At 35.8% G+C, this 26,855-nt stretch overlaps 2 protein-coding genes across 11 annotated transcripts in view; one reads left to right on the top strand and one right to left on the bottom strand.

The window, feature by feature from the left end:
* EYS (eyes shut homolog) overlaps window positions 1–2,090 on the top strand; it is a 676,382-nt gene extending 674,292 nt beyond the window's left edge. Inside the window, exon 40 of the mRNA XM_040698528.2 lies at window positions 693–2,090. Coding sequence (XP_040554462.1) covers window positions 693–1,891 — 1,199 coding nt within the window. The 3' untranslated portion in view covers window positions 1,892–2,090. The remainder of the gene's footprint in view (window positions 1–692) is intronic.
* Window positions 2,091–3,082: 992 nt separating this feature from the next.
* Window positions 3,083–26,855, bottom strand: part of PHF3 (PHD finger protein 3) — a 47,605-nt gene continuing 23,832 nt past the window's right edge. For 9 of the 10 annotated variants that reach the window (XM_015284852.4, XM_046939327.1, XM_046939324.1 and 6 more), the window contains 12 exons: window positions 22,229–22,556; window positions 20,914–21,091; window positions 19,053–19,203; window positions 18,766–18,922; window positions 17,660–17,776; window positions 16,041–16,169; window positions 15,190–15,325; window positions 14,655–14,853; window positions 11,671–11,818; window positions 10,153–10,242; window positions 8,741–8,936; window positions 3,083–7,999 (listed from right to left, as the gene is read on the bottom strand). In XM_015284852.4, coding sequence (XP_015140338.2) covers window positions 5,823–7,999; window positions 8,741–8,936; window positions 10,153–10,242; window positions 11,671–11,818; window positions 14,655–14,853; window positions 15,190–15,325; window positions 16,041–16,169; window positions 17,660–17,776; window positions 18,766–18,922; window positions 19,053–19,203; window positions 20,914–21,091; window positions 22,229–22,556 — 4,006 coding nt within the window. In that variant the 3' untranslated portion in view covers window positions 3,083–5,822. Of the gene's footprint in view, window positions 8,000–8,740; window positions 8,937–10,152; window positions 10,243–11,670; window positions 11,819–14,654; window positions 14,854–15,189; window positions 15,326–16,040; window positions 16,170–17,659; window positions 17,777–18,765; window positions 18,923–19,052; window positions 19,204–20,913; window positions 21,092–22,228; window positions 22,557–22,665; window positions 23,489–26,855 lie in introns of those variants that run through there. The other variant, XM_040698534.2, reaches the window with a different exon arrangement.

A 26,855-nucleotide genomic window follows, 5' to 3' on the forward strand; every position in this document is an offset into this window, starting at 1 on the left:
GGCAGTATTAGCTTTGCATCAGAAGTACAGTGGCTAACTTAAGCCTGCTGAAACTGTGTAAACCACTGTCCTCTAATGTCATCTCAGACAGACCACTGTCACAGGTGCAAAGCTATCAAAAACTTCCTTGTATGCCAGGAGGTCTTGGAGAAGTTCCAGCTTCTCTAGCTCTTGATTACAAGACAGATGAGCAAACAGCAGTGAAAGCAAACTTCATTAATTTTACAAACGGGTCCACCCTTAAGAATATTGAATCTATAAGGAAATTGTACTTTCCAAATCTAAAAAGCATTTCTTCATTGGGAAACATTACATAAAAATTTAACTTCTACTGATAACTGCGAGGAAGTGTATTCAAATATAATAAGCTTATTTATCAATTTAGTTAGCTTACCTTAAAACAAACAAACAACTAAATTGTGAGGGGAAACATTTACAAGTTAGAAAATGTGACTCTCTTTCACGCCCTGCTGCTCTCCTTTTCTGCCTCTCTGTTGTCTTTCCCTGTTGGAGTCTCTCTCTGCCCTTCATACCTTCCTTTCAGCTCCTGCTTCCTAACATTCCAGAAGAATGATGCTACAAGGCTACTGGAAATAAGTTATGGAATTGGGAAATGCAGGTGTGAAAGCATCAGGATTATTCTTCAGCATGCAGCCTCTAAAAGTAAATTTATTTCATACTTTTTTCTACAGGTGACTTTCTATGTATATCATTAGTAAATGGATTTATACAGCTACGCTACAATCTTGGAGACAAAACAATTGTCCTACAGGCTCTTCAGAAGGTCCATGCTGATGGGCAGACCTGGCATGTGCTCAAAGTAGGAAGAGTTGGTAACGAAGGCTACGTGGATCTGGATGGCATCAACATTACCCATACAGCCAGTGCTGGGATGAATGTGCTGGACACGCACACAGATTTTTATGTTGGAGGGGTATCCTCTCTAAATCTTGTGAATTCAATGGCAACAGAAAATGAACCCACAGGTTTCAGTGGCTGCATACGAGAAATTGTTATAAATGACAAAGAACTGAAGCTGACTGTGACAGATCCCAAAGGTGGAGCAAATATTGGTGACTGTGATGGAACAGTCTGTGGGTATTCAGTGTGCAAAAATAATGGAACGTGTCAAGTTGAAAGCTCAGGCTTTTCTTGTTCCTGCCCACAAGGGTGGATAGGGAACACATGTGAAGAGTCTGTTCATTGCTTGCACAACAGATGTAGGTCTCAAGCTCTCTGTATTCCTCAGCCCGCTTTGCTTTCATACACCTGTGTATGTCCACTAGGCTGGTCAGGTAAGCATTGTGACAGCAAAATCAGCTTTTTTACAGCAAAGTTTGTTGGTAACTCCTACATCAAGTACATAGATCCCCTTTATGGAAAAAGAGACCTCCAGTACAGCCGTATTTCATTAAACTTCACTACCAATCAAATTGAAGGCTTAATGGTGTGGCTGGGAAAAGCTGAAGATGAAGACAATGATTTCCTTGCCATTGGTCTTGCCAATGGAAGGTTAAAAGTTGTGATTAATCTTGGAGAAAGAATCTCTGTTCCAATGATTCATAGCAAAGATTCCATCTGTACCGATGAAAGATGGCATTTTGTTACCGTAATTCAAAACCAAACTTGTATTAAGGTATATCTTGATGAGGAGCTAATTATTTTTGAAGATATTGATCCACACAGAAAATACACTGCTTTAAACTATGGCGGAATTTGTTATTTCGGTGGGTTTGAAATTGGCAGAAAAGTCCATACAGCCACTGCAGGGCTCTTCCAGAAGGAATTCATTGGTAAAATTAAAGATATTGCACTCTTCCAAGATTCTAAAAAGATTCAGCTCATGAAAGGAGAAGGTTATAACGTTCATAATGGAGATCACAGAAATTAATTGAAGCACTAATTAAGATTCCTTAAAATTGATGCATTTCATTTTTGTACTGCCTCTTGTATTAAGCTGATGATCTAGGATTTGTAAACCGCAATAAGTAAAATTGTTCCTAATCCTTTTTCTGTTAAGGATAGGCATTAGTAACATACGTAAAACGTGGCCAGAATTTTTACTTTACTGCTAGGTATTTATATATACTTTTTAGTATTTATTTTAATATAACGAGGTCTGATTTTTGTTGTTGTTGTTATGCTGGAGATAGTTCTGTAGGCAGACAGATGTCAATCTAATATTGGTTGTGGACAAGGACAACTTAGCTGTTTCTCCAAAACTACATTTTATTAGTATGCACAGCTTCTCTTTTCTACTGTTGCAGTTTTAAGATCAAGAGTAACATCTGACATTTGTAGGAGGAAGAATCATATATCTGGGGTTAAAAGTGCATGTTTATAAAAACATAACATTTTTAGTTGCTTGCTAATTCCACAAAGACTCTATTCCAGGTAAAGAAGTTGCTCTCCCTGCCTTCTGACTTTCTTTCCACTATATATGCATCTATGTAAAAAAGCAGAACTTAATACTGTTTTCATGCTAAAATATTATGTTTAAAATCATTCTCTTCTAGAGGCAAAAAAGTATTTTAATTATTGAGCATAAAAACAAGGTCATGTACACTGAGGCATAAAAATAGCCTACTGTTTCTCTCCACCAGGGGTCTCCCAGTTTGCTTATAGAATAATGTCTCAGCTGGAATGTGGGACAGTGGCAGTCTGCCTAGAAATAACATCTCTTACTAACAGCTTTAATAAAGTCAAACAACTGCTCTGCTTTAGCTACACACTTCTGGCTTTTATCCTTCTAAATGAGATTTTAAAATTTTACTAGACGAATTCTTAGCCACTGTAAATTGAATTTCCATGACTACATTTTTCATGAATTTATAATCTCAAAAGTAAATAGAGTTCTTCAATAAATAAAATGCAAAAGCTTTTTTCCTTCTGAAAAAGCTGTTACATTCTACTCTTCAATCACCAATAAATACAAACAAAGTTATATCTTAATCTGCTTAAACATTTAAACACGGCATTTGTATTTCTCATTTGACTGCTGACTTTTGTTGTATAAATAAAATATGTAGAAATAATAGTAGTGGATTGCTATCTTTTTTTTTTTTTAAAAAAAAAAAAAAAAAAACTTTACTATTGCTCAAAAGCACGTTATCAACCATCACTTTCTTACACAGAAATTTTCCCAATAGAAGTCTGCGGTGGGTACTGATCAGGAACAAGCAACTATTTCTGATTTGTTTTTTCCCTCCTGTAAAGCAGGTCAGGAACAGATACAACAGGCACAGCAAAACCAGGTGACACACATCACTTTCCACATAACCACATGGCAAGGAACGTGTTGTCAACAGTTTGAGATGACCCAGAGATGAGCTGAGGGGCAAGGCGATGGAGCTGCCACATGATGTTTTAATAGGGATTTGCAAACATCTCAGTGAGGTTCTTCCTATCCTTTTAAGCCGCTCTGAACCTTCAAGCAATCAGCCTGATACAGTAGAGCTTTCTCCCCTCTATCCAACAAGTTAACAGCAGCTCTCAAAGCCTACTTGGCATTGAAGCTGGCTCCAGATTCTTCTCTTCATTTCTCAGAGAAGGGCCTTTTATGGCCATGTGATGCTGGGGAAGGGAGCGTCTTCAGATTTATTCCGTTCACTGTGGGGTTCCTGGTGTACTGCCAGTTCCCCATCAGCACATGCTGCTTTCTGTGGTCCAAAGAGCGATTCAGCGCATAGCAAGCAACAACCAGAGCACTCCTGACGAATACCAACATTAGAAGAGAATAACTGAAGACATGGGGAAGGAAGCAACCCCTTACTCCTGCAGCAGTTTGATTTATTCCCATTAAATAGCTGAGATTCTAGGACCAAATTCTGTCAGATGTTTCTGCCCATTTATTTAAAATCTTAATAAAATTCTCCCAGTAGAGATGTTCTCCTCTGGCTCTCCAACAGGCAGGTAGTAAAGCACTTGCCAAATCTGGAAAATGTTTATGTATTCTTTCCAAACAAAATGTTTCTGGTAACTGTGACAGAAAGCATTCCCAGCTCAGTTAATAGGGGCAATTTTCAGTGATAAAAGTTTATTTTCAGAGCTCTTTTGGACAGGTCAAAAGAAAATCTTCACAAGTAGAGCTATTGATTTTAAACTGATTCCAAAACCAAACAAGAGTTTCAGTACTTTTTTATATGTTAAGAACCCTGATGTAAATATTTACAGAACCAACGTGCATATTGATGCCAAAGTACTATATAAATCATGGAATTAATTTGGAAAAACTAGTATCATTTTATCATACTACGAAACTTGACAGGTTAACTACTGCTTTGTTTACAAGAGGATTTCTTGCTTAAGAATCTTCTTAACTATGAGGCTGAGAAACATTATTGAATAAAAGTCTGCCACCCCTTCATTTTGTGCAAGGTTTTTATTTTAGTCAATTTGACTGTGAAGCTACTTACTTGTAGGATATTGAAAGGAAATTTTACTTTAAAATACATTAAAATTAGCAAATATTATTAGTGTGTTGTTAAACTTGAAAGATCTTCTCAGAAAGAAGAGGCTTTTCTACAGCAAAGTGCAAAATGCTATGTCCATACAGAAGGTAATGTACTCAAAGTAAAAAAACAGAATACTGAAAAATAGAACAATAAACCTCATTTTTGGTTTACACAGTGGAATGTTTGTTTCTAACAGAGTCAGCAAAATGACTGGTGTATTTTGAGAAAGGTAAGGGCAGGATATTTCAGCTTGTCTTCAGGTTTTCTTTTTTGGCTTTTTGTTTTGCAGTGGGTGGCTGTTATTATTAGCAATCAATTTAGCGCAAGTCCCAATGGGACAAACATCCCCCTACCTTCCTCCCCTCTCTTTGCTCCCCCAGAACTCAGAACAGCATAGCCATGAAATGTAAAATAGATGCTGCATTCTACAACTTAGCCTGCTAGATTTTTTCAGCCTACGGTTTCACACCTATGAAATCAAACACACGCAGTATGTGAGAAAGTTTTATCATTTTAGAATCAAAATATCCCTTAAAATATTTACATTTTACAGTAAAAAGGATAGCAAAACACAAAGTAATGTACAAGCTCAGGTATTCAAGTTTTTGAAGCATGGAAAATGGTGGGAAAAACGGATCAACTACTACAAAACATATTTTCAAGAACTCAGGTTAAAAATGCTTTCTTATTAAAACAAGTGCAGTTTAAAGCAATTAACATTCGAGCAGCTCAGCCTTCCAATTTCTGGTCACAGACTGCTTTAGATGCTTAGGAAATACTTGAAAAACCAATGAAATACACTTGAATTACTTTATTGTACTACTGAATAATTTAAAAAAACTCTTCACACCATCGAGCATATTATGTTTTGTTGTAGCATGTGTGGATTCTGAGGTTTTGCTGGAGTCCTTAAAAACAGTGCAATTTACAAAGAAGGTTATTGTATTAAAGTAATCTTTAAAATTATCCGAGCATCTTAAAACAGAAGAGAGCACAAATTACCAAAGGCAGCAACTATATTGCAGACATGACTAAAGCCAGCTTTATCAGCTAAGAAAATTTCTAAGCCTTTATTGCATATTAATAAAAGAAATCTTTAAAATTTTGAATATACAGCAATGTAAAATTTTTAAAAATATTAAACTCCTACATCTAGCGATAGTTGGTATCATGAAAAAAAGGATGAGTATTGGTACATAGAGTCGTACCAAAACACAGACTTGTTTCTGCAAAACACCAAGACTGAATAAAAAAGATGGCACAATCCTAGCAGGCTGTTGTTTGTTTGTTTGTTTTTAATAGAAAGTTTTATGACATAACTCTAATAGTTTACTTAAATAGGACTTTAAAAAGACTGCCTGCATCTTTTTACCTTTTGCTTTTAGATCTGTCACTGTGGTCCCTGTGTCTGTCTCTGCTCTTTTCACTTTCTCGTTCTCTATGCTTCTCTTTACTTTTCTCCCTCTCCTTATCTTTTTCTTGGGCCTGCTCTTCAGGTTTGGGCTTCTCTGTCTTTTTTTCTGGATTTCTAGTCTCTCTGGGGCTTTTCCCATCAGCACCCCTGTCACTGTGAGGAAGTCGCAACCTTTCTTTGTCTCTATGTCCTTCCTCTCTACTCTTCCTCTCTCTCTCCTTTTCCTGGTTTCTGTCTCTGCGTCTATTTCTTTCAGAATCTTGTTCCCAGTATTTTTCATTGTTCCAATCTTTTTCATGTCTTTCTTTCTTTTGGTGGTGAGAGTCACTATAAAATCTTTGTCTCTGTTGGTCGTTTTTTCCTCTACTGAACCCTCTCTCCACATGCTGCTCTTGTCTGCCCCAAGGATCACTATGACGCCTTTCTGGTCTCCTATTGTCTTTACTCTGAAAAAAATTTTCTGGCCCCACAAATCTTGACTGTTTGTGAGCCACTGGTAGCCCTTGTGCAATGGGTCCAGTGTAGGGTGGTGGCTGACCAGACAAATGACCTACAGGTGGCCACGGCATCATTGGATTTTGAGGAAAGCCAAAGCCTGGAGGAGGAAGAAGTTGAGGTGGTAAATGAGGAGGGAATCCAAACATAGGGCTGTTTTGTGGAGGGAAGTTAGGAGGTGCAGGAGCTTGAAACTGAAATCCAGGTGGATTAGATTTAGGATGCTGAAAATTCTGTTGTGGAGGTCTAACAGATGAGAAGTTGCCACCTGTTACAGGGCTTGGAACTTTGGAAATAAATTCAGAACAAGAAGAATTTTCTGTTTCAAAATGAGATGAAGTTGCTGCTGGTCCTCTTCTAAATGAGTTCAGAGCCTCAATGTTTTGCATTGCATCTTCTTGTGACTGTTTGGTATCTTCCACTTGCGATGCACATGCATTATCTGTTTTTGTTGCAGTTGAACTATACTGCATCTCATTTGTTTGTGCATCACTTGGATACAGGCTTAAGCCTATTTCACCAGAAGATTGTTTATTCTCAGGTTCCACTTGATCATTTCCTGAAACAACCTGTTGGTCTTCATTTTTACTAACATCCCCTTCCTTGCTTTCTGAAGCATTAGTCTGCTGGTTTCGCCCAGCTGCCTGTCGAGGGTCTCTTTTAAGATTAATAAATGGTGGTGATTTAGAGGTATTACCAGTAGTACCTTCAACAGAGCTTACGTTAGTGTTGTTCTCATTGCTTTTCCCTGCATTTGATGAAGAAGAAAAGCTGGAATTTGTGGTCCTTCTAATTTCCTGTGTGACATTATCCTTGTCAGGTATCTGCCACTTTGAATCATTTTCTTTACTTTCTTCAGTTTCTTTATTCTGTGACTGAGCAGATAAATTTGCTAGAAATGCTTCAGTGGAGACATCGGGAGGTTTTCCCTTAAGACTAAGTCCTAACAAAGTTCCAGCATTTCTTGTAGCACTTGAGGACCCTACAACTGCTGCATCTGCAGGTCCAACAGTAGCATTAGTGGACTCTTGCGTATCATCTGAACTAGCCTTTGTTTCACTAACTTCAGCAGTTACTTCGTCAACATCCATGTTTTCTTCTTTTAAGGTTGCTTGCTCATTTAATAAAGGTATGTCTTCACTAGGACTTGCTTCTGGCTTACTTTGTTCAGATACCTGTCCTGTCGTACCCAAAAGGCTTTGAAGAATGTCATCCACTGGCAATGGTTTATTTGCTAGCTCCAAAGTAGAAGGCTGATTCTCCCACCCAACTAGAACACCAGGAAGAAATCGGAGAGGCTTTGGTGGTTCATGCTTGGTACTTTCCACCAACGGTTCAATAACTGCTGGAACATCTTCTATATTAGACTGTTGAGGTTTATTTCTCTGCTTGTGTAGCACAGTTGTAAAAGAATTAAAAAAATCATTTTCCTCTTCTTCTTCTAGTGCCAGTTCATTATGAGAGACTTCAGGTTTGCTTGGCTTGCTTTTCTTTTCTGGTGGCACACTACTCAAGGTACTTTCAGAAACTTCATCCACAAAACTACTAGTAACACTTGTAACAGCAGAAATCTGTCTCTTCATTTTCTGTCGAATTATCAAACCCAGTAATAAATTTGGTCGATGAATTTCAATCCCTGTGCAAAATTGTAACAACAATATATTAACTGCTTGTGCTTTGGTTAAAGTAATCAGTTTTAACAAAAATAAACCACATGCTCTTATAATGTATTACAGAAATTCCTCATTTTAAGACATTTGAGATCGATATATAAAATGAAAAAAATCCATAATTATTTTTTTATAACCCAAATAAATTGACAAAAAAAAAAATAAGGTTTAAGCAGCAGCTGGGAGTCATTTCTGGAGCTTTTTATTTCTTGCTCATTTGTTTTCCAAACCTCCAATGTCCATCCTTCTTGCTTTTCTTCCTTCTTTAAAAAGTTTGAAATGCTCAAGTTAAAAAAAAAAAAGTTAATAGATTTCAGATAATGAAAAATACTGTCTTTAAGTTACAGTATCAATTTGGAACTCAGTAGTATTACTACTATAGGTGACTTGCACCAGTGAATTTTCAGAGATTGTAAACACAAAGAAACTTAGGTTAGAGGAATTAAGTAGCAAAACTTGAAATAAAATTACTCAAAGTAATATTTTCAACAATACTCTAAAAAATCAGAATAATCTTACAATTGAAAATCAGTGTCTTCTCAAGGAAGCTAATAAAACACTATGGAAAAATCATGACTTGTTTGAACAGAATGACTGATTTTCTATAACATCATTAATTACCTTTTAAAACTTAATTCCCTGTACTGTTACAAGCTTCTATAGAAAGTGCTATGATAATAACGTTCCAAATTCCATGCTGTACTTACCAGGCCCATCAAAAGGCACGAGATGATGTGGGACTTTATCTGAGGAACCTAACGGGATGAGATACAAATCTTTGACTTGCTTCATGTTATTGGCAGCTACACCGTAACGTTTTCTACTGCTGAAATAGGCAAATAACAAAGCATAGGATATCTGATCCTCTTCAGTTACAGGGGTAAAGCGAACAACGCAGATTTCCTGTTTACAAAAAGAGAAATAAAAGATCATACATATATTTCTTATGAAACTTCAACTGTTTTAGTTACTGTTATTTATTTAAAAGCATAGTTCAAAGATGAGAAAGTGCCTCCCCAAAACTGCAGAGAAGAGAAAACAGAAAGAGCAGAAACAGTGTCAAAAGTAATTAAGGAAAACAGAAAAGATAAATAAAAAATATTCAGTAGTTTTAAAAAAATTGCTTTACAACTCATGACAAAAAGTCATCCTTTTATCAGCCTACTAAGTAAGATGCTTACTTGGAAGCTGGCATGCTTCCCTAGATTATTCCCCTCCCTACACACAATATTACTAGAAAGATTTACCTTGTATAGTCTACTGTGTCTGAGATAACATTTAATACTAAAGGAGAATGAGTATCCAAATCCCAGAATAACACCCAAAGCCCAGTTCAGCAGTTGATGCTGGGGCAGATCCTGTTAAATGGTTTAATCAACTTATGAGCTGGAACATGGAACAGGAGACTCTCTGCAAAACTGAGATGACACCAGTTAGGACATGGGTTGATATGCTGAAGAGCAACCTGCTATTCCACGGGGCTGACTGGAACCTCATGAAGGTGAACTAAAGTAAATGAAGAAATCCTGCACCTCTATATGGAATATCTCCAGGAACCAGGACACCCTACAAGGCTAACTGGCTAGAAAGCACCTTGGCATAAAAGGAAGCGCAGGTCCTGGTGGGCTCACTGAATATAAAACAGTAATGCACCTGTGCTTTATCTTTATCAGGCCAACTGCATCCTTAGTGTCAGAACCATAGCAGCCAGCAGATCAATGGAAACAATCATTCCCTTCTATTCAGTACTTGTGAGAAGGTAGTGTCTAGTTTGGGGCTCCTCAACACAAGGGTAACTTGCACACACAAGTGCACCTTGGGCCACCAAGATGGGTTTACATACTCTAACAATACAGAAACTAGAAAGCAGTACTAGAGACATCATGCTGACTTCAAATTTGCATATCTCTACACCAAATACATGTGTTCTCAAACAATAAATGAGAGATTAAGGTTAGATAGAAAATAAATGCCACAAGCTGCCAGCTATCCCATTTAACATAAGTATCAGATATCTTTGAATTGTCACATATTTTGAAAATGCTCCAGGAAAATAAGATATTTAGAGTAAACAGAATGTAAGCTAAACAGCAAGCTCTCACTATGTAAAATTTCTTACCTTGGTCCCTGAGGCTTTGATTTTTTCTACATACTCCCAGACAGTGTGAGGGGATATCCTGCCACCTACCTGAATACTATCAGGTAAGTCCTATGAAAAAGGAAAACAGAAATCTGAATCAAACATATCTATTTCACATATTCAAAACATACTTAATTATTATAGTTCTTAAATACTAATTTTAAAAGTCAGTAGAAGTTACAACAGTAGAAAAAATAATTTAGAAAATAAATTAAATTTAGATCTTGGATATTTCTACTAGGATTTTCAGTGCAAGAGCAATGATTAGTAATAAATTAGTTATCACTCAAAGCTGTTCATCTACACCTTACTCCAAAACAATTCAACAAAACAGTAACAAAATCGAACTCCACTCCAGAAATAATCAAGTTTCTTTAAAGATTAAGCTGTTATGAGAGTCACACACCTATAGAGTAATATAATCTTTTAAAATTTGAATATTGAGAGAATATATAACCTACACACTCATGTATGTAGAAGAAAAATTGTTCTTAGATACTAATTGAGCTCACTCTTTGCTAGTGACATAAACAGACTTCCAGAATAACTTCAGAACAACTTAGGAAAATCAGTTGTTTTGAAATAAAGCAGAAGAATTATACTAAGTACACTCTATTTTTAAAACAATCCTTTAACACCAAGAGGTACTATGTAATCTGCAGTTGACTGAAGATTTACAGCAAAATAAAGACAAGCACATTAATAGAAGACCTAACACAATTTAATTAGAAGGCTGACGCATCCTGTGTCACTGGTGAGAAGTAACGTCGAGCCTTACATGCTCTTTGATCTTTATTTTATGCTGCAGTGACAACTGTTACAAGTAGTCACATCCTTTTCCTGCCTCTCAGAGCCTGAGCAGAATACTAAATAAACATTTTCAAGGTTAATTTAGCCTTACAAGGACTGTAATTGCACCAGATTAGGAAAAAAATACAAATCCTGTTACAAACATTTCTATTGTAGAAAAAAAAGACTGCTCATAATGTCATCAGAAATCTCCAATAGACACTTCCTTACAAAAACTGATGCTGACTTGTTTAATGCTTTCCATTCAAAGGTAAGTTTTCGTTTCCTCACCTGAAATTCAGAAAATGGATGCCACTGAGATGATTATTTCAGTAATAAATTTTGTCCTAACTTTCACGTTAGTAAGTAACACAGAAGATGTTCCATAGCAAACTAGAAACAGTTCAATATTTGCAAAATTATTTCTACAGAAGCTGCTATTCATCCTCAAGAAAGATGAGAGAAAACACCTTAAAATACATCAGAGTACTTGATGGGTCCACATAGGGCAAACTGAAAAATATTTTACTTATACAGATACATTCTGCCCACCTTCTTTCCTCCTGCAAACACTATGTTCAGCATAATGATCACACTTCTGAAAAGACTTCACTGTCTTCCATCATTATACAATCATTATCCTACATGGCAAATAAGTCACTAGAGTTGATAAAAGAAATGTCCATTCTTGGCAATAAATGTAAATACCTCCGTTAAATACTCAAAAGAGCCAGAAACTGGATAAGCCTTGATAACGAACTTTGCCACGGAAGGCATGTTGATGAAACCCTTCCAGATGAAATTCAGACGTGCCAGAAACAGACTTTCACATTCTACAGTACCGGGCGTTTCCGATCTTAAAAAAAAACATTAGAAAAAGACAAAAACCACTTTCTTTAGAGCATGACATGTAAATCACCACCTTTCTTCATAAAAAAAGCTACCGATCATTAAGAATTTTATTTTTCAGTTAAGAATACTTGAGAATGCAAGAAAACAGGCAGATAAGCCTATTGTTCCTCATCTTCCAGGGTAGCAGAAGATATTTCTTACATGAAGACCCACTAAATATGCAGTATACTGCATACATACAGTACTATATTTGTGGAGCCTGCAGAAATTATTTTTTCCAAGAACTAAAAAATGGTACCAAAGAGGGCATAGAAAAACGTACAGTGCTGCAGACCCATTAAGGTCTATCTTCTCCCTGCAATGTGGAGAGAGGGAAAAGATGGCATGCAAACTGCTGGCCTGTCTTCACTGTGCTTTCCTAGCTCCTACTCTTGTTGCAACACTGTCCACCACCTATAGGTTCACTGCCTGGCCAGCTATCTGCTCTCACCCAGGCCTTGCTTCCACAAGCTCTGTCAGCACCTCTTCCCAATTCCAACATCATCACCCATACAAAGCAACTTTACCCCCACACATTTAAAAGAGAAATAAAAAATAATAATAATTAAAAAAAAAAAATCAGCAACTATAGCAAAGCAACTGCAAAAAAAATGAACTGAAAGACTTAAATAATTTCACAGGAAATTGTTTCTCAGCCTGGGCACTTCTCCACAGAAAAGACTACAGCTACATTTTAACACTTCTGAACCCATTAAAAAAAATATTCCAGGCATGCTACTCGCACTGTTCATCAGTCACTCACTAGTAACAAATGCTGTGCTGTGTAGTAACACAGTAACCTATGTTCCATGCTGTCTACACTAGAAATTATTTCTTTGACTCTTCAGCAAACCATTCAAAAACCAAAGACTGGTGTCCTTGGTAAAGGATCGTGTCCTGATAAAGGTTGCATTTCAGCATGGACTCTGGTCAATTTTAAACAAATGAGTCAGTGTTTTTCTAAAACCTGTCTCCCAGATCAGAAAAATCACCCTCATAATTGCAATTTAGAAAAGAGTAAAGGTTGAGGGGAAGAAAATGAAGACAGTTGACAGCAACATCCATACTGGATCAACCATAAGCCAAGGAAAGGAAGAACGGAAGGAGTGGTGAGGAAGAAAATTCTCCATCAGAAGGAAGAACAACTGTTCAAGAACAGCTGCTGCATTTTCATGTTAAAAGGAGAAAGGTGACAGGCCTAGAAGTTATGGCTGCTGATTTCCCTCACTTGCTCTGTGGTGTTCTCCTCAACACAGAAGAGCTGTTAGCATCCCAGAACACCAGATGTGACATTGCTGAAAACTACAGAATTGTAGGGGACCTCTGGAGATCATCTAGTTCAAATCCCTGCTAAAGCAGGTTCCCTACAAGTTACACAGGAAAGCAGCATCCAGGTGAGGTTTTTTCCCCACACTTCCTAAGCTTACCTATGAGGATGTTATAGGAGACAGTGTGAAAAGCCTCGCTAAGCTAAACTACTCTTCTTTCAAATGAAAATGCTCCATACGTTAAACTCAGTGTTATGACAGCTATTCTTTATCATTTTCACCAGATATCATTGTGGCCAAAGCAAAGGCCTCTTGAACCCCATGATGCAAAAAATGTTAAGCATGACACAACTAATATTTACTTGCCACAAATAAAAAAAAAAAAAAAAAAAAAGGCAACAGCCAAACATAAAAACTGCATAAACAGGCAGCAGTATATTGACATTTTTGGAACCATAACTTTGCTAACAAGATAGTCAGCCACAACAAACATGCACTGTGCACATAGCAAAGCATAAAGCAAAAATAAGAGAGCTGTGGTCTGGCTTCCACATGGGGTGCAGAAATCATTTGTAAATGATAACAGAATCGGAAAGGCAACAACAAAGGATGTAGAACAGGCAGGAGAGATGTCTGATACAATAATACTGCAGAACAAGCAGGAGAGATGCCTGGCAAAAACAGAACTGCAAAAAATCTATGCTGATAGAAACACTATGCTGATAACAGCTGAGATTTCTCCATCTCCCTCTTTATTTTTGGAGATAATACATTAAGCACCAGGAACGAGCTATGGGAAAATTGGTAAGAAGGACTGAATCACTTCAGCTCCACCTTTTCACCCCTGAGAAGACCTCTAGTCCCACAACCCTGACAAAGACTATGAACACCAGTGCTAACTGCAAGGCATCAGATCTACAGTACTACATGCTCAGAGTTAACTGGTGGCAAAACTTTAACGGGCTTGCTGTTGCAATACATAAGGGTAATAATTGATAAAGTGTAAGAGACAAACATCAGAAAAGTAAACTAACTGGCAAAGTAATTTTTGAGATTTGAAACCAGCCTGATCCATCATGGTTTGTTCACAGCAAACTCAAATTCCCTAATATTTTATATATATATATATATATATATATATAATATCTGTACAAGCACATACACACCTGCAGTTGAAGCACTGTAAATATTATGTAAATACTATGTAAATATAATAATATGCTATTAAGCACAAAACACTATGAAATCTATATTCCAACCTTTTTAATATAAACCTACTTCTTTTGAGGCATGTAAAGTAATTTATTTTCCCTGAAAAGAAGTATGAATTCAAGGTTTGTAATCACTATACATATAGCAGTATTTACACAAATGCATAGCATCAAGCAATTATTCCCATTCCTAAGAAGAGGTGTACAACCTCCACTAAATAAAATTATGAAATGCTATAAAAAACCTAACATTAGTCATAACAGCTAAAGAAGAGAAATAATGTGTTTCACTTAAAAATACTTTTTCTAATGTATATATTACTTTGGAAGAGTCGGGAATGACGATTTTGATGAGTCTTGCTTATCATCTTCCAATAATTCTGAAGCTAAAATACAGGATGTTGAAGAAAGCGCATCTGCAATGCTCTCTGCTTCATTGTCTGATTGCTTCCGCGCAACTCCAACAGACACTTTCACTTTTTTCGCAGACAGATCATCATCAGTAGGTGGTGCCATTCGACCTGCAGAGATGAATTACAATGTTTTGAATATGTTTTGATTTTTTAGTTTAAAAAAAAACCAACAAAAAACGAAGAGAACTTCCTCAAAAGACATAGAAGATGAACCAAAAATACATTACTGCCACTGTAGCATCATTGGATAAATACATTAGGTATCAACAATAGCACATGCAGTCATTAAAAGGATTTGTTTATCTGTCTACATCTTATAAATAGAAGGCAACTTTATGCCAACAGCCTACCATTTTAAAATTGTCCCTCTTATAAAGTAAGTAAAACTCTGCTGCCACATCTTTGTCTGCAAACGGGGAAGAAAAATATTTAAGTTCTTATCACCTATGCAGATTTTGCAGTTAAGATCAAAGAGATGATTTTTGTGTTGACTTGTGGTGTCTGGAGATGCAGATTCATTTCCTTCTTTATCTTTCTCAGCTTCCTCTGACTTCTCATGCAACTTCATCATATTAGGTTCCTAAGGAAAGTCAAAACATCTCAGATTTTTTCTTCTGTTAATATTCCTAATATCACTATTTGTATTGCTTCAATTTATTTATAGCATTTTCTTCCCTTCAGACATAATGACTGTTTATGAGGGTGGACAGTGATAGGACAAGGGGGAATGGTTTTAAACTAAGACAGGGGAGGTAAAGGTTACATATTAGAAGGAAGCTTTTCACACAGAGGGTGGTGACACACTGGAACAGGTTGCCCAAGGAGGTTGTGGATGCCCCATCCCTGGAAGCATTCAAAGCCAGGCTGGATGTGGCTCTGGGCAGCCTGGTCTGCTGGTTGGCGACCCTGCACGTAGCAGGGGGGTTAAAACTCGATGATCATTGTGGCCCTTTTCAACACAGGCCATTCTATGGTTCTATGATAAAATCCTCCCTTCAAGTCTATAGTCTCAAGGCTATAAAGTCTCTGTAACCTAAAAGGCTATGACAAAACCTACATAAATTCATTAAAATAGTGAATAGGTATTCCCAAATATATTTTACATAAGATTTAGAGCATTTTCCGCTGTATTCATCAATTCACAAAATAAATAAATAAATAAATAAATAAAACCGGCCTGTAAGTCAAAGAGAGAAGAGAAAGAAAGAAAGAAGAATTAAACTTAAAACAGAACATATAATCACAGACTTACAACCATGTTATCTATGAACCAAATATGCTGTTCTCTTTCCTACCTGAATTTCCATAACTTCTTGTTCTTTCATTGGTGTTTCGCTTTCAATTTCAATTTCGCCTTTGTGAGTAATTTTTGTGATAGGTCTTCTTTCAACTTCCCTCTGTTCTTTCTCAATCATTTCAATTGTCTGTAAAAACAAGTGATAATATTTATTTGCCTCCACATAATACATCTTGGAAATCAGCATATGTAATACAGAAAATAACGACTGTAATCAAGGAACCCTCTGGGAATAAAAGAGTATATTCCTTTTTTACAAGTGTGAAGCAGTTTCTTCAAGGAAAAACAAACAGCTCATCTAACTTCACTTAAAATACAAGAATAAGGAAACTGTAAAGTAGACCTTCAACACTAAATTTAAATACAAGTAATCCACATTTTCCTAAAGAAAAATTTATTAACTCTATTTCCATAATGATAGGAATATGTAGGGTATAATGTAGGACATAAATACACATAGATTTATGTAATTTTACAAGAGCTTGATCTTGAGTACATAAACCTAGTGGTCTTCCTCAATTAAAAAAAAAAAAAAAGAATATATTCTTCCAGTAATGCATATGCTAATTCTCATCAGGACTGTTACTTTGCTGCACTGAAAAAGGGAAAACATTCACCATTATTTTTGAAATTGTTTCTTAAAGCATATCTCTACTTCTTAAACCAGAAGCAGTTTGTACTGGCTGTCCCCAGACCTACTGTACGTCACGGTATCTACTCATTTATTTATTTTCATTGCAAGTCATCCAACATAACTAACAATTTCTAGTGTCATAAAACCTAAACACAAAATGTATATCCCAATAAACACTATCCAAATTTTGTGCCTTTCAGCCCTATACACTGGCACATAAATATCAAAGATTCTCCCCAACACAAACACAGATTTTGTAAATTAGACACATTGATGATCTAATACAGTCATTTTTAATTAGCTATGGTTAATATCATTTGTTAACTATCGTCAGTTATTGGGTACTATTCAAGAAAAAGGTATCTTGTATAAAAGTAGTAACACAGCCCTTAATATTCCTGCTTCTCCTTTTAAACTATCAACACAGCTATAAATATAGTATGACTTCCTATTTCTAGGACAGTAATGCTTGAAGTAAGCTAATAATGTATTATTATTTATTTCTTTAAATGGTTTTCAGATTGACAGATTACATTTTCAGCTCCAGACTTCTTGGTGGCTGAGATGCAATGCTCTGTTGACATGTGAGTTATAAACAACACTGGTTATGTCTAGCTTGTTCTAAGAGATCTCTCACACTGGTTAGAACTGTTCTACAAAGCTCCAACTAGAGCTTTATAATCTTGCTGGAAATAAGGACAAACACAAAAGCCTTTCCTTTCGAGACAAAAAAAAAAAAAAAAAGAGTAGTAGAAACAAAGCTGCATCATTTCCCCCTTTCAGGAATTTACTAGAGTTCTTTCACTTCTGTACTAACATCTCCTTTTGGTTTTGAATACTCAATAAATTATGGAGGTCCTCCTGACCAGTTGAGTTGATTTATGTGACATGCATTCTGTTCTTTCTAAATACACTTAACCTGGAAACATTAGTTAAATACCCTTAGGCAACCAACTAAACAACATTAAGGTAACAAATCTCACGTGTCTGTTTTCTCTTTGTCTCCAAGCAGCCAGTTCTTTGGAGGCCAGTTCTTCTGGGCTCATTTTTATTAGATGGTCTGGAGTAACCTCTCCTTTCAGTACTTTTTTGAACAATATCTAGAAGAAAAAAGAAAACTATTGCTGTGGAGACAAAAACAGCTCCTAACAGAAAACAAAGTCGAAGAACAACATTCCGCATACTCTCTATAAACATAATGTATTGTTTTAAAATATTCCCTGTATCAGAAACACTACTAGACTTTTTTTTTGTTAAGATAAAAATCTTAATTCCAGAGTTCCCTGTTTAGTCTACATCTACATACACTCTTAATGATCAGCTGTATGATTAACTGTTGCTGCAAAAATAGAAAGTAAGTTTATACCTACTGCAGCATTAACAGACTTTTCTGTAAAGCTGTAAATTCTCTGTATGACACAACAGAAAGAAGCTAATAATAAAGAGGATATCTGTGCTTCTTGATTGACTTAAGTGAATTTCAAGGGGCATGCAGGTAGGAGGGAGAAGGACTCACATTACTTGGCAACATGACCAAACAAAGCGAGCCAGTTAAAGAAGTCAGCCTGTTCATACAATTTACAGTCTGTTATCATTACTATAGAGCGAGAGACTGAACAAAGAAACTTGATCAGAACAGAGTACAAATGATCAGAATAACTGATAAAAAGCAAAAAAGACAGAAGCTAAAAAGGCCATATCAAAATAATGGGCTTAAAGGAAGCCAAAACTACTGTGAGACAAGCTACATGACAGAAACAAAAAAAAAAAAAGAAAATTATGAGAAAATATACATCAGTAGTAAAGACTACTTTGACAAGGCAAGCTACATTCACTAAGCTACATTCACTACACTTTAAAATCTGACTATTAAGTACACTGAGAGCAAAGATTTGAAGAATTAATGGTAGGGGAAAAAAAAAACACAAAAGCAAAGAAACAGAGAAGACTGGGTATGCAACAAGAGGACAAAACATCAAAGAGATAAGGAAACACAGAGGTTTAATAATGTATTATCATAGAAGACTGTTCCTTTAACACGTAGTAAATAAAGGATTTTGGCAAATCATTACAGACAAGTAATACATACATTATTTTTAGGATCTTTTAGATTGAACATTAAACTTCTGTATTTGTTCTTATATTTTGAGTCAGTGTCCCGAAAAAAAGAAAACAGTTCTCTTTCAATCCTTGTGGCAACTTTTGCTGCTCTCTCCTCAGGAATCTTTAAACTAGAGTCTGTCAACCTGCAAGAGAACAGAAGGGCAAATATAAAAATTACCAACTACTTCCAAATATTATATCCCCTCTGTCTTCTGAAAAAAAAAAAAAATTGTAACTACAAATTAATAAATGCATTTCATTATATATTCATACCTTTTCATCAGAATTTCCTTAAGAGATTGCTTAACGCTATGTCTTATCTGATCAGCAGAAGGTTTGGAAGCTGGCACGTTTGGTAAATGTGTTGCACTGATTGGTCCTTTCTCATTTTTCTTTTTCTTAATTTCTTGTTTCTCATGAACACCTATGAAAACACAGAGTTAAAAACTGTAAGCCGCATGGCCACTACAATAAACATTTTCTTTGTTTTCTTTTGTAACCTGGGGATTCTGGTCAACAGCAAGTTGCATCTGAGCCAGTAGTGTGCCCTGGCAGCCCAAAGGCCAACTGCACCCTGGGGTGTGCTTCTGCACCAGAGGGCAGTGGGCATGGAACAGGCTGCCCAGGGCAGTGGACACACACCTGAGCTGCTGGAGTTCAAGGAGTGTTTGGACAGCACTCACAGATATTGGGTTTGGAGTTTGTGTAGTCCTACGTGGAGCCAGGAGCTGTATCTGACGACCCTTGTGGATCCCTGCCAACTTGGGATATCCTACTAAGGCTAATTTTTCCACTGCTATATTGAAAAAAAAAAAGCATACATCTAAGACTAATAAAGACCTAGCTTTGTGATTGATGGTAAAAAGAACATTTCTTCATTATTTCTTTCAACTATTGAGTGCAATTTAAAACACTTCAATCCCAGAAGCATACTACCTTTTCAAGTAACTGGAAAAAGACAGATTTTATTTTCCATGGGGCAGAACATCATTATATTTGGAACATCTACTGTGTAATTATTGTGACAATCAGCCCTACCAAGATTATAAATTCTCCTTCCTCACTAAAAAGGCAGTAAAGACTGGAAACTGTTGTCATACTTTTACACTGTGGTCTGATATGCTAGACTTATTAGGTAAAGCAGCTCTAATCATGCTTTTATTTGCTCATCTCCTCCTCAGAATTGGATGAAGAGCTAGGCTGAAATCTTTTTAAAATAAAATGAAACCTGAGAGTGTCAGGAGAAATAGAAAATTTCCACATCCAAGCAATATTTCGGACAAATTTCAACCATCTGAAAATATAATCCCATAACAGGGAAACAGTAGGCAAGATTAGCAACACACAATGCCACTATAAGCATCCTAAAAAGCAGTTAAGATTAAGGCAAACTCACTGCTTATCCATTTTTATGCTAATTGCCCTAAAGGAGATTACCAGGCCATCCAGTTTAAAAGTGATCTTCAGGTTAATTCCTATTCTGAACTCATCAGTGAGATATCCTTTTGTCACCTCCTAATTCAATTAATATATTTTAGAACAATTCAATGATTTCACAGATGCTGGAGACTCATTTCACCCATGCAATATGTAGTTGGAAAGGTTGTCAGCTATTTTGTGATTCAGAACTTGAACAGCTACAGTATCTGAAATCTGAAGTATGCCATTCAGTATCAAATACTTACATTTAAATTTACATTTAATCCTGACATTTTCATTTCTTGTCTTCCAGAAAAAAAAAAAAAAAAAGTTCCTAGGATGTCAGAATTGACAAAAGACCAGAAAAGCAGATTTTTTTTAGACATGAATTCAAAGTTTGAGTTTAGGATTTAAAGACAGTTCTCATACAAAATCTCACTAGCATTGCTGCTAAGATTTCAATGCTAGATCACAGGAATTCTATCTTACCATGAACTTAAAAGAGTACTGTTAGAGTACTGTTTCCTGGAAGGGAGGTGGGTGATGCAGGTAGGTTTACTCTGAGGTAAGATATGTACCTCTCACCTTTCAAATAAAATTTCAAATGAAAATCACTTGCAGGAATAAAACATTTAAAAATTGATACTACATAGAAAGCCATAGTCCTTCATTGTACATGTCAATTACAGCATGGAGTACTTTTCCAAGTTATTACCTGATTTTGTGGACTTTTCAACCACACTCAGTGACTCTTTACTAATTTTTTCACCTTTTTCTTCAGAGGACCGCCGAGGAATTACAGCAGTTTGTGATACTTTACGAGCAGGAACATGTTGGCCTTTTTTAGTATCTGAGTCTCTGGATTCTGACAAGTTCTTCCCATCGCCAGATTCCTGAAACAAATATTTACACAGTAACATTCTACTAAATGTGAATCACAGCATAATTACCATACATTTTTCTCAAATTTTTAAGTATACAGTAAACTCCCCAGACGTACACGCACCACTACGCAATGCCATCTTAGAAGTTACTGAACAATATCTCAAATTGCTACCAACTACTGATTGACAATTTCCTTGAAAAACTGGCCCAAGGCACATCGCAGGCAATTTGCAGTTAAAAACAAAAAATTGCAGCGAAAAACACCGTTTTTCAATGAACTTCCCATAACCAGTTTTAGTCACGCATCCACAGAAAGCCCCGTATGATTATAGAGTACATGTAAAACAAAACGAAAACTTGATCAAAGTTAAACAGAGAGCTTACATGGCAGAATCACAGCAGTACTATAAAACAAAAAGTGATCAATGATGATTAAGTTATGCTAAACATGATACAACATGTCAAAAGACTGAATAATTTTAATAAAAAGCAAGTCACCTCATGGCTCTTGATAAGTAAAAGAAAGTAGAAAGACAGTAAGTAAAACGTCAAGCATTTTCTTCTAAATCAAATCTAAAGTAAAATAGTCAAAACTAAAATGCTGTTTTCACCTAGTCCCGTAGATATATAAAGGATGTATGCTTTATATAATATAGCAAATTGACAGATGCTTTAGAAAAGTGACTGGAGTTCTGAAGGCAAAATTCACTAACTTCTTCAAAAAAAGATGAATAGAATGTTCAAAACCATCTGGCTATTCTTTGATCTGAGGCTACAGTATTAGTTTACACAAGTTATGTAACATGGGAAAATCTACAGCATAATAACCTCTTATCTGTTACATTCGTCATGCACTCTTTCTCTGGTGAGAAGGGTTAAGAGCTGCTTCTGAACAGTGCATTTTGCTTAAACAGATAGAAATATACATAGGTGAATACACTTATGCTCACACTTCTAAGAGAGGAGCATATCAATATCTCAAAACAGCCAAACCTGTCTGAAAACGAAGTTAATCTGAAAATAAAAACAGAGGTTTACAGTATATTCAAAAATGTTTATAATGTAGTATTTCCAAACAAGGGAGGTAGGAAAAAACTCTCTTCCCTCAGTAACAAAAAAGAATTTAAGCATTAAATAAGACTCACCCGTTTGAAAATTTTGACTTTGTGTTTCCCTGTGTCCTCTGTCTGCTTTCCTTTTTCAGTTCCTACATTCAGATTACAAGTAGGCCCTTGCTTTGACATCCCTGGTTTTTCATACTCAATTGTTTTTTCTTCCTTGTTGCTGTCAATTTTCACTTGAGTATCCAGAACACTTTGATCCAAACACTCTGCCTTTTTGTCTTCTTCAGCACAGCATTTCACACACACATATTCTTTATCTTCTTCGCCCATCTGCTGCGCTTGAGAAAGACTCAGTCCAACACAATCACCATGAAACCAGTCATCGCACCTACCACAGCCTACCATAAACCTGAAAACAAAGCAAAATACAGATTAGTCCATAAAAAAAAGCAAGCAACAATTTAAGCAGAATGCATCACACTTGCTTTGATTTGTGCATCTCAGCAACTTGTTCTTACCTGATAAATGATTCTCTTTGTAGCTTTACATCCATCTCCAGCCTTACAACATGGTATGATTTGAGAAATGGCTGTATTTGTGAGTTTGAGTGGTTTTATTTGCCTTTTTTCAATAGTCCAAGAGAATATCACAACCTTGCTAGATACTTGTAACCTGTCCCCAGGCCCTACCAACAGAATCTTTTCAGAATACTACTAAAACAAATGGAACAAAGAAAAAAAACTCTCAAAAACTCAAAACTACTGAGCTTATGTTTGAGAAAACTGAAACATTTTCTTGCAGGAGCATATCTCATGTTTTTCTCCAAACTCACAGTAGAAACGTATCAACTGATACGACTCAGCCTTCCACTGCAGTAAGACACGTTTAAGCATCTTGAGAAATATAAACAGCACACAACTATTTCCAGAAAGCTGCATTTTTTATTTTTTTTTTTCCTCTTTCCTGGTGAACTTGGGGCCAGGAATTTGGCTTCCAGCTAAATCTGGCCTGTTTGCTGTTATTAGTTAGTTTAAAGTAGGTACATCACTTCTGTGTCACCATCTTACTCCATGCTAATAGTTTCTTGAATCACACAACACCAAAATAAGAATTGCTTAAAGAACGCTTTTCATCTCACAGTTACTTAAACTGTTTCATCGTTTTTCAGCGAATGTGATTTTATGCACAGATTGCATTTCAAAGTGTAATGAAGATCACCTGGTTTAAGACAAAACCCTAGTTTCTGACGACTCTGCTAAAGCTACTTTGAAATTTCAGTAGGTATCACTGGTCCCTAATCACACTGATAGGCATAATTTCTCAGAGAAACTGTTTTGGAGTAAAGTGGAATTTCAAAGTTAAACAGATTAAATATCAAAACATTTGTTTCACTCAGAAGTAACTGCTTTTAAAGCAATTTCTTATAAAAATGTACCTAATTTAAGTGCTATTGATCTGCTTTCAAACAATGTAAAAGATCTCTTGCATCATCCACCTAGATTTTTTTCTTCCTTTTTATTTTTTTTTTATTTTTTTATTTATTTTTATTTTTATTTTTTTTTACATTTACATGTCATTATGTATCTTAATGCCTGACAGAAGAAAATACAGAAAGACTGCAAGCGATCACATTATGGTAAGTGTGACTTCAGAAGTACTGAAAAATTATATACAATTTCTTCGTAAATTCCATAGATGACTGAAGTCTGTAGACTCTTCTAAGGAAAACTCACAGTGTGTACAAGCTCCAGTAAAGATGACGAGCTGCTACTTGCTGACTTACCTACTTTGAAAGACTGAGTGTATATTACAAAATGTGCTTACAGGAATTCTCATTCACCAGAACTGCAGATGAACACTCCAGGTGGTTTGAGGCCAATACTGTATTCAAAAACTACAAGAGATGGAGAATCTTCCTAGTCTAGGAGCATAAGTTTGAAGTGCAAGAACAGAAAAGAATCATAGCTTTATCTTCTGTCCTTACTTACCCAAAATAAATCAGGTTAAATTCAAAATTAAATTAAAATTTAAATTAAAATAAATCCAGTTGAAGTAAATAAGTTTTTTGATGCAAAATGAGTCTGATAAGCTTTAAAGCTCCAGCTATTCGAGGAACAGGTCACTTCCAGCTTTAGTAGCCTATATTGCTGTTCACTAGATTTGAAAAAACAGTTTTTATAATCTAGTTTGTGAAGAAAGTTATTTTCTCTCTCTCTTTTTTTTTTTTTCCTAAGTTATAGGTACATTTGTTGGTGCTACTGATGACTAAAAAAAAAGATCTGGCTGTCTATTCTGTTGTTTCAGTTAATGAAGGCACAGGTTCCTTCAAGTTTTGCCAGTACCTCCATCTCTTCACATGTATGTCCCAGCAAAGCAAGATATAAGAATGGTAACACTACTGTTACATGCCTCTGACCCTCCTTACCACAGGAATACAGTAGTATAAGAGGAAAACAAAAGAGAAGTGATGGAAATTTGACACAAAGTTGACTGTTTCTTTATGAGAACCTACAGCCAAACACGTGATGGTATGAAATATAGCATGAATGCCTATTTCACAATTCCTATTTCACAATTCCAAGGATCTGCAAGACATTTGACACACGATACATCCTCCACCATTGCAAAAATTACTAAAACTCTGGGGATACCAAAAACTGGTTTATAAAAATCCAAAACCATTTTCTACAGAGTTGAAATAAGATCAAAACAGAAAGTACTTTGTTGTGCTGATGAATGAATACCATCTGGTTAAACACTGAAGGAAACTGAGAAAGCACAATCTTGAAGCTGCAAATACTACTAGAATTTTTATTATTATTATTTTCCCCAGTTTGTAAACTCAAGCACTGGAAACTAGTTTGTTAAATGAGCGGGGCACACTGCAACCTTTAGCAACCAAAACTAAATTTTTGATTAATATTTAAAAAATGGATTAAATTCCCAGGAAAGCACAGATGAACTCGAGAGACTAAAACAGACAAAATGCTGCAGAACTTCAGCTTTAAACTGACAGCATGTGTAATTTGCAGCTTTGTTCACAAATAGCAAGTGGCAAAAGGGATGGTTTGTGACATCAGTAAAGCACCAAATAAGCATTTAATCTTATATCTTTATTTTCAGGCCCAGCAGTAACAGAAGTGAGACTTTTTTTTTCCTCCCCCTTCCTATCACAAAGGTTCTACCTAGTTGGACAGTGTATTTATAAAGGCCTATCCCATACTCTGAAACTAGGTGATTTCAGCCTCTAAGTCTTTTTTTTTTAGTTGTTTAACCTTACTGAATAGGAGTAATTTAAGGCAATTAAGCAGAAGTGCAGAGGCACAGGCTTCCAAGAACAAGCTGATTCCTAATAGCCCGATTTCAAAGATATTTACAAGTGTACTTTGTTGGTTTCATTTCTATATTTCTATGCAAATAATTAAAAAAAAAAGAAAAAACTGTAAATGAATTCTGCTCAGAAACAGTAATTCTTTACAAAGAATATACACCAAGATGGAGAGAGATCATTTTAGCCATCTTAATGAAACTACTGAAGATAAAGTATCCATTTGGGTTCATCCCAGCCTTTACAATAATGTTTCAATTGGACTGTATTTAAACACGCATAATAAAACTTCAGATTCAGAAAGCAAGACTACAAAGAGAATCTAGAAATGTCCATGAAGCCTGTGCTATAAACAAATTTTAAGTGTTTACAATCATCTGGCTTAAACTTTGTTATACAAAATGGTAATAAAAATAGTGGTGCTGCCTGCCTGAAAAAGTCAGTTTTCACACTAGTCAAATGAAAGTCTCAGTTTCAAGTCTAAGAGAGAACATATGATTTTGATACAAGTAATGTAAGAAATCCTTTGTACCATAAGGCCATATTTACATCTTTATCTGTTTCACTCATCTGCACACAAAATGCAATTATGATTTATAACAGTAATTGTATTTGGATAACAAAAGTGACAGTGCAATGGTCAAAAAGTAAAAGGGGACATCAAGGGACACTGAAGCCTCGCTTGAAGGATCAAAGATGTCCTCTTGCAAAGCTGTCAGTTGTGACTGAAGAGGTTCTGATATCTTGGACTATTTAAAACACCAAAGTTTCTGAACGCAGATTGCTTCAAGTTGCAGAGCAGGAGTTTTACCCATGTTGTAAGGCTGGAGTGGAAGATGTAAAGCTGAAAGAGAAAAAAAAAATTGTTTTAAAATATTGTATCGACTCCCATTCAATAGAAGATTAGAACTGCTTTAACACGTCGTCAATATAAAAAAAGTTTTGTTCATGGAAAAAATCTAACTGACAGGTGACAGTGGAAAGTATTACAGTTCACTGGGACCTTTACATGGAGTATTTTATTGTTTCATTCCTTTCAAATAATTCTTGGCAGTCTTCATACTATGTAAAAAGACGCACCTTCAAAAATCAGAATGGAATGGATCATAGATGAAAAGAGACAAAAATAGCAGTAAACATTCCATCATATTTTTTTTTTTTTTTAAGTCTGGGAGACTTTCCTTAGTGTTATTTGTGCCAAATTAAATTCATCTATGATATAAAAAAACCTCAAGCTTGAACCATATCTTCAAAATACACAGGGTGAGGTTTAAAAATTAATTTACATCAACTCAATACATGTAACAAAAATAAGTTTCTAGAGAAACCAATCACTGTGAAATAAGATTTTAAAACTTGGTGCTACTAGTCAGCCAACAT

Source organism: Gallus gallus, chromosome 3 (genome assembly GCF_016699485.2).
Source record: "Gallus gallus isolate bGalGal1 chromosome 3, bGalGal1.mat.broiler.GRCg7b, whole genome shotgun sequence".
Classification (NCBI taxonomy): Eukaryota; Metazoa; Chordata; class Aves; order Galliformes; family Phasianidae; genus Gallus; species Gallus gallus.